Raw genomic sequence first — 8,861 nt, forward strand, 5'->3', positions numbered from 1 at the left:
AAATATATTTTACGTTTCTCTCTTCTTATCAGGGAGGGCGGTGCCCCAGCGCCCCCTATGGGCCGGCCGCCACTGCTACTGGTCCATCCATCCATCAATCATCCATTATCTGACACGCTTGTCCCGAGGGGGGTCGCGAGGGGTGCTTGCGCCTATCTCCAGCAGTCAATGGGCAAGGACAACCCTGGACAGGTCGCCAGTCCATCGCAGGGCAACTCAGAGACAAACAGGACAAACAATCATTCATGCACACACTCACATCTAAGGAGAATTTAGACAAGTCAATTAACCTAACAGTCATGTTTTTGGACTGTGGGAGGAAGCCGGAGTACCCGGAGAGAACCCACGCATGCTCAGGGATAACATGCAAACTCCACGCAGAAAGACCCCGGTCCAGGAATCGAACCCAAAACCTTCTTGCTGCAAAGCAGCAGTGCGTCACTGAACAGCCCGCTACTGGTCTATGCATTTTTTTTTTTTTAAGTCAAATCAACTGAACTTTAAAGTGTCTTAAAAGGCGGGTAGTCTTACTCTGGACATTTTCCATCAGAACCGATGCATATAGGGCGAGCGGAGTGCAGAACAGCAGGTTTTACTGTCGCCAAAAAAAAAAAAAAAATCAGTGTCACTGTTATCTGTTAAGTGGGACTACAGCTCCTTTATTAGGATGAGGAGCCCAGAACAAAGAGAGGATCATGCATTTCTACCCCCTTCCCTTATTTCCCAGTTGAGTCCCCATCAGTCACTTCCATCAGTCACAGCAACAACAAAAAATAAGACGCAGCGCATTCTATTCTGGAAAATGTCCCAATGTTTCAATTAGAAAATTATTAACCTGTCGCTCAGTGACTTTTTCTTCTCTGCCTCTTTCCCTCCGCTTTGTGTGCTTGTGTTTTTTTGCCTGTGTGTGTGGGGATGTGATCTCAGCTGTCACTCAGGCTTCATGGGCCCCAAATGTGACATCAAGGAATACAACGTGCTGTATGTGGTGCCAGGCTCTGGAAAACTGCACTACGTCCTGATTGCCTCTATCATTGGAGCCCTGCAGGTGGTCATCATCTGTGTGGTTGTGCTCTGCATTACCAGGTGAGTCGTCACCTAAAAAAACACACACACACATTCTCGCTTTGCTGTATGTAAATTGGACCATGCATCGACTATTACAACCCTTCAGTGATTTTTGGGCATTTTTAACTCTTTCTATGCTGTAAACTATTCCACACCTAACCACAAACTTAAACTCAACTGAATTTACTCCTCAACCTCACCTAAAAAAAAGTATAACAGTCCTCACTTTGATGGTAAAAACACGCTAACTGATTTACAGACATGTAGAAAGACACATGGAGACATACGTGCAGCAGAGCAGATCTTCATAAAGGGTGCAACACAATTTGCGTGTGCAATTCAGCCATTTTTTTGCTTGTGTGCCTTTATGTGGAGATCATATTCCAATGACCAAACCACACAAATTTTTGTGTGGAGGACATAATAATGTAAATACTTACAAAAACCCAAGCACTTTTTTATACCTAAAACTTGTTGAAAGCGCAAATGCTGGTGAAGATTCTCAGTCATCCAGGTCATAGTCATTCCAAAAGAGTTAAAAAAAACAATCTGATCTTGTTTCCAAGTTTGGCAACAGGAAGCTTTTTCAATTTAGAAATAGCATTGACTTTCTTTATACAGTAGCCCAACAAAGCCTTGCTTTTGCTTAGACAAAATGCAAATTGAAACGGACGAACGGGTCCACCGCTTTGGAATGAGGGTTCTTTGCTTATTTTGTTAGCCTGCAATGCCCCATATATGCTGAATAGGTGGGGTCTTCTGTTACACTGTAGAGTGGTTTTGTTGCGATGATAGCAGGAAGAGCTTAACTCAATTTTTGCAAATCTTATCATTTGTGCGATTAATTTCTTTAGATCAGGGGTCACCAACTTTTTAAGGCTTAGAGCTACATCATGGGCACTGAATCGTAGGAAAGGCTACCAGTACTGATCTATGGACTGGATGGGTCAGCCTTCACCTAAACTTCATGCATAATAAACATATTTTTAATTTGTCATTATATAAAAGCTAAAATGCTCTATAAAATATTAAAAGATAGGCAGTGTTGCCAACTCAGCGACTTTGTCGCTATATTTAGCGACTTTTCAGACTAGCGACAAATCTGGCGACTTTTTACGGTGTCACTGGCGGCTTTTGGCTTCTTAAGTGAAAGCATGTATCGTTCCTACTCTTGTCCTCCAGCGGCAGCTGCTGCCGTGAGGCGCCTCCCCCGTCCCAACCCCGTTCTCCCGCTCCCGCAGGAGTCCCTCTCAGCGCTGCAGTCAGAGCCGCAGGATGTTTACCCTCAGCATCCAGACTGCAAATGAAGCGCGCATGCGCCGGGATTGACGGCGCAAATTGATCACAATAATTAAAATATATAAATAAAAAAATAAAATAAAAAATAAATAAATAAACATTAATGGACAGAAAAAAATAGCTCTATATATTGTTCAGTAAAGTGAGTAAAAACACTATTATAGTGTTTTTCCTCACTTTTTGTCTTTCTGTAACGACATTATTTCTCCCACAGCATCAATAACATGCACATCACTTCCTGTGGTAGATTATGCAAATTAGGCGATGACGTCATTTAGCGACTTCTAGCGACTTTTAGCACAGCCAATAGCTACTTTCCTTACTGAGGAGTTGGAAACACTGAAGATAGCAGAAACAGATAGAATAAAAATTTAACCATAGCTCCCTGGTGAGTTATTTTGTGTCAGACCCTGAGGGCCCCTTGGTAGACCTTATTGAACAAGCAAATAGTTTTTGGTCCAGTCATGATGCCATACACATGTAAGTAGGAAGGACGATGCAATCGGATTGGAGCAAAGAACAGTATTTAACATTAAGATCAGCTGTATGAGTGCAACCTAATAGTTAATCCACTCAGTACTGATTCAGGGAGGCCACATCTGGAAGAGTTTTCAACTCATGACTTACCTGAGATAGATTAATGAATAAGGAAAAAAACTAATAACATTAAAAGGCCTGAATACCCCCCTTTATAAGTAGGTGTGACCCGGACTACCTTGCATTTGGATCGGCTTTGATGGACCTGTGGTAGCCGCTTAGATAACCACAGTTTTCTCCTCTTTTTCGGTATTTAGACATGGCAAGTTCCTTAGCAACACTTCCTTACAAATGCATAAAGCAATGAGCAGCAAATCAGACTTTTGCCTCAACTGAATATGTGTAGATTAAAAGCTCCTGAGCCTGGAGGAAAATTAATAAAGGTCACAGAGTTCCTCACCTCAGGGAGAACGGGCTGTCAGTTCCCACAACGGCACGTACAAATCTGAAGAACACTCTGCACACTCATCTTACTGTGTGAGCTGTGCTTTAAAAGGCATTATATAACAACTAAAAAATACTCATACTACATACTATATTTCTACTATATACACTACATATGTCTATATATATAGATGTATGCGCTTTAATTGGAAGATTTTTGCTAAGAGGGGACTGCTACTCGAAACGGATGAGCTGGAGGAGGTGGTGGGGGTGGAGCTCTAAGGGGACTAAATGAGAGTGTAGTCATAGGGGAGCACAGTGAGAACATAAGAAAAAGGATAAAAGCATACTGGGATCATTTATAACAGTGAGTTAATGTTTCCTGCAACGCTGTTTAAGGCATCCCTTAAAAGCAGCCATACACAAGCTTCCTTTACAGCTGGTGTCACTCTAATTGGAATCTGGATGCACCAGGCAACTCCTGCGATGCTCCTCCCATTGAGGACAAGATCTTCTTCCACTGTCTGAGTTTTTACAGGGTTTCTGTTTATTCCCCATTCACTTAAAGGACAAACATGAGGCAGCAGAAAAGGTCATTTCTGTGCTTTGATTCTCGTGTCTGACATTCTCTCTTATCGCGGGAAAGGTCTGCTCGAGGAAACGCTGTCCTCCAAAATACCACACTGTTACCACATTATTGTAAACTTCCTACCGTCTCGTGAAAAGGACAAATCAGCCTAAACTTTATTCCAGACCCATTTCTTCTCTTGTTAAAGTAATGTACGTTAGATATTTGATTAATAACAGAAGGCCTTTCAGATGCTCTCTGTGCCTTCATTTTTATGCATATAAATTCTTTGGAACGTCATCATGTTTGTCCAACTTCCTCATGCAAGTCCAACCATTAGGCGCTAAGGGTCAAATGCATTAATCAGCTGATCATTATCCCTATGAAGACCTCTATACAGTCACAGGTTTGTTTGTTAACACAACACAAGGGAGGAAAAACATCAGCACTGACCTTAGGGAAGATACCATTGCTGCCTGTCGATCCAGGAAGGGTAATGAGGTCATTTCCCTTCTGTCTGAAGTCCATCATTCAAAGAGGGATTATTCCCAACTAGAAAGATGTTTAACATGGGGCCAATTTTCCAAGGAAACAAACATCTCAGCAAATCCAGGCCAAGGTCAGAGCATGGAGCTGAAAAAACTGAAAAAAAATCAAAAGCTCACAGTTTATAGGTGTCGGAGAGCATGTTGAATTTAAAAGGTCATCAAGAGAATAAGGAAAAAAGTCTGAACAAGCATGGCTTGTTTGGAAAAAAAATGCTTTAAAAAATCCTTCTCTCTTAAAGCAACACTTTAACTTTTGACCCAAGTTTTAACTCAATTTGAGATTTAAAAAAGGCTTTTTTGCTCAAAAACTAGACTATGTAACTCACTATATGAGTCATATACAAGATGGGACATGACTCGGCGGTATATCTACACCCTATGAACAAAGGACATTCCTTTGAGGACCAGAATTTTGAAATTTTTGGACAAAGAAGAAAGGTGGTTTGAGAGGGGTGTGAAGGAAGCCATCTATGTTAAGAAAGAGAAACCAACCTTAAGCTTCATCTTTCAAAAACCTACAATTCAGCCATTGAATTGATTCCTTCCCGCTATCCTTGTAGTGTATTCTCATTATGAGTTCGTATGAAATCGTATAAAAAGTTATGCACCCTAATTTCGTACGCACCATTTAATAACTTCGAATGTAACATACAATTAACCCTAACCCTGACCCTAACCCTAACTCTAAGGTATAAAACAGCAAGCAACGTAGTTAGAGACATGAAGAAGTAATTATTGCACTGTTTTTCACATTTTTACGTCCGTCCACGGATCTGCTTTTTTGTCTGTCTGCCTGCGCATGCGCACTGGTCTGTTTTTTTGAGGAAAAACGTCCAAAACGTACAAAATAGTGTGCATAACTTTTCGTTCAATTTCATACGAACTGATAATGAGAATATGTTGATCCTTGCAACCCCCATCCCCATAGAGGCGACCAAAACACCTCAACCTGTTTCAACCAGGCCAACAATTCTCTTTAACAACCCCCTTTCAGAGACATAGACAGGCATTGGGTATAACAGTCTTACAAAGAACTCAAACGACCCCCATTCCAAAGGAGCAGACCCATTTGTCCGGTTCAATTTGCATGTTTTCTAAGCCAAAACAAGGCTTTGTTTTTGGTCCACTCTATAAAGCCTAGAACTCAACACTATTTCTGACATTTTTCATTGAAAAAGCTTCCTGGATGGGAAGCGAAATGTCTTCAAACTTGGAAACAAAGTCCAGTGGATTGATTTTTAACTTTTTCGGAAAGTCGGATTGTTAAATCAGCCTCAGAGTTGTATGTTATCTTCATAGCTGACTGTCTCCTGCCTCAAGCATATCTTACTAAAGTAAAACTGTTATTCAGAGATTTGGCACCAATCGAAGATAACTCTCCTGTCTGCTCTGACTATCACATGGCTTTATTTTAGCATTTTGATGTGTCATCATTTGCTCCTTCTTCTGCAGGAAGTGCCCACGGACCAATAGGATCAACCGGCAGAAGCAGAACAATGTCCACTTCAGTTCTGAGAACACCATGCGCGCCTCCACTCGTCTTATCTGAGCCCAGACTCACCTGAAGAGTCGCCCCCCCCCTCACGCTACGGAGCGCTGTGGCGTTAGATGTTCCCTTCGTAGGCCAACCATGACAGTTAGCGTCCGCCTCCCTTCACTCGACTCCCCCTCTCCCATGTCCCAACGACCAGAGAGGACGGTGGCATCACAAAACAAGAGTTGGCACCGCGGTAAGCGGCAAGACTTGCACGTTGGGATGATGTTCTCATCATCGGACGCCGCCGCTGCCCACCTTCCTGTTGCCGACATGTGTCCTTTTTCTGAGGATCCTGTTTTTTTCTGACAGAACTAAACTGGGGAGGAGGAGAAGGGGGAGGCGTCAAGGACACTGAATGTGAGTGTGTGTGAGTGTCTTATTAGATGTGTGCGCTTCGGTAGAGGCCGACTAGCCGGCGTCTGTTCTTTGTAGACGAGGGTTAAAAGCAAACCGGGGGTAGTGCAACGCAGGGTACCGGGCTTTAAAAATCGCAGTCTGTGTTCAGTCTGGGAGGGGGGGAGGGAGGGGTTTCGGGGCTACACGTGATGCCTTGCACCTTGTGTTATAGGAGACCTTTGACAGAGGGCACAAAGTTATTATAGAGCTCTCTGTTTTTTTGTGACGATGACGTCAGCTACTGTATGTTGAGTTCTATTTCCAATAGTTATTACAACATTGTCTTGATGGGGTTCGTTTTTTCTGTAAATGTAAATAAATAATTTATATCACGAAATGTTAAATGCTGCCTCAGTCTGTTCTATCTTTGATCTGTGATTTCCTTACTAGTGACATGGTTCCTCATTTATGTACACGTGATAAAAAGACGCCTTTTCTCAATGTTTATTATTCTATGTCATATATGATTTCATCCTGGAGAGACACAGAGAAAAGCAGCAAATAGAAAATTATTCTATTTATTTATGCAGGTAAAATAATCTTATTCTTCAAAATATTATCTAATGATAACCAGTTGATTGTGAAAACTTCTCTGCAATCCCTTGCACTGAGCATGCATGTAGCGACAGTGGAGAGGAAAACTCCCGTTTAAAGCTACAGTGTGTAATTTTCAGCGACATCTAACATCCAGACTGCAGACCGCAGCAACATGAACATCTCCCCCCCACTGCTTCTCCCCCCCAACAGTACGGCGAGCGTTACGGGACAAAATGTCTTCCACGACGTCCGCATCACCTACCTTCTCAAGTGATGAGGTTTGTTTACATAGATAATTTTAATACTGCCATCTGTTGTTCAGTACCGTCTCAGTTCATCTCTCTCAACTTGCCGTAGTTACTTTCGAGCGTAATGGGCGATCTCGCCATCGCTAGTTTGTTGGCTCTGCGCTGCCGTAGCGCAAAGATGTCTGCCTCAATGGCTGCGAGACCCGCTCCTATGTAATTATAAATAACGAATTCTAAGGCAACGCAAATATTAAGGTTAAGAGGCTGAGCTCGTAGATGATGATAAATAACATAGTTATGTATAATATATTACATTTCTGACTGTATATCCCTGTAATTATTACACACTGTAGCTTTAATAGGAAGAAACTTGCAGCAGAACCAGACTCAATGTAAGCGGCCATCTGCCAAAGCGGACTGGGGTTCAAGGAGACAGAAGCAGATAAAGACATAAACTAGTGGTGGAATAAGGCAGAGGGTGAGTGGGACTGAGAATGAAGGGAGGAGATGGGGTGGAAGCAGGAGGGAAGCTGGGCCAGGAACTAAATGAAGGGTATCTTGAAAGATGGCTGACTTCAGAGAAGGTGTGGCTCCCTTTGGGCTTGAGCTGAACGGGGAACATCGCAGGTGGTTCAGGTGAAGCTGATAAGTCTTCCACATTGAGTTTTCACTTACGCTTCATCGCTGAAATTATTAATAGCAGATTAAATGAAAAAAAAAGGTTTGTATGTTATTATAATGTACCTGTATTTCAGAAATGTAAAACATATTATTTTTTGAATGAAATGCCTTTAAACTTTTTGACTTAGTTCATTCTTCCTTGAACAAGTTTTTCCTCAATAGTTCCCTGGAATTTTCGCCACTTCCTGTTAACAGAACTGGGGAAGCTGTGTCAGGTTTGTAGACTGCCTGGTTTACACACCTCATCTCTGCTTACAGTCTGTCCAATACATGATCCTTGTTTTCTATAAAACAACACTGTCACTTTTGACGCAAGTACTAGCTTAATTTCAGATATATTCAATGATTTTACAGGTCAATATATATGAATTGGTGTGTATCATAGGTCCGGGCTGCTCTTGGATTCATTGCTGCTTTTTACGGCAGTCTTTAACAAAAGAGCTAACTAAGCTAAAAGTTGTTAAGCAACCACACAGATATGACTCTTACCTGATCAGACATATTTTAGGTTATCCCATGTAGGATTTAATCTAGAGGGCTAAATGTAGCCTTGATTTTATAATTAACTTCATGATTTCTCAGGTCCAAAATGACCTGCTATCCGGTTCCAAAACAAGGAGGGAGACTTTAATTTTGGTACAGTACTTTGTTGCCATCTCCTTCCACGAAGCTTTTTCAATTCAAAATGTCAGAAATAGCATTGACCAAGGTTTGATTTAAACTTAGGCAGAGACACTCTCGGTCTGATGTCATTGGTCCTATGCAAAAATATGCATTGTCGTTTTTTTATGCTTGACGTGAAAATCATGGTGTATTTTGTTTAAAGAGAAAAGCAGCATTTCTTGCTACATTTATACAAATTTTATAAGCGCTACACACACTAGATGCTGTTTATCAATGTTTGAAGCATCACTGGCTCTGATGAATGTGGAATTATGACTAAATTCCACTTTGAAAAGGTTTGCATTTGAAATTACCAGCAACTAAGACAGAAAGAAAATCTGTGCCTATTTAACAAAATATAGTCTAAATATGTCTGTTATATGTGAATTTATCCT

General features: G+C 41.5%; 1 protein-coding gene across 1 annotated transcript in view; it reads left to right on the forward strand.

Moving 5' to 3' along the window:
- The window catches only part of tmeff2 (transmembrane protein with EGF-like and two follistatin-like domains 2), a 166,197-nt gene extending 159,721 nt beyond the window's left edge, over positions 1-6,476 (forward strand). The window contains exons 8-9 of the mRNA XM_015387320.1: positions 928-1,086; positions 5,857-6,476. Coding sequence (XP_015242806.1) covers positions 928-1,086; positions 5,857-5,953 — 256 coding nt within the window. The 3' untranslated portion in view covers positions 5,954-6,476. The remainder of the gene's footprint in view (positions 1-927; positions 1,087-5,856) is intronic.
- The last annotated feature ends 2,385 nt before the right edge of the window (positions 6,477-8,861 follow it).

This window comes from Cyprinodon variegatus, unplaced genomic scaffold (assembly GCF_000732505.1).
Source record: "Cyprinodon variegatus isolate N-32 unplaced genomic scaffold, C_variegatus-1.0 Scaffold391, whole genome shotgun sequence".
Lineage (NCBI taxonomy): Eukaryota > Metazoa > Chordata > Actinopteri > Cyprinodontiformes > Cyprinodontidae > Cyprinodon > Cyprinodon variegatus.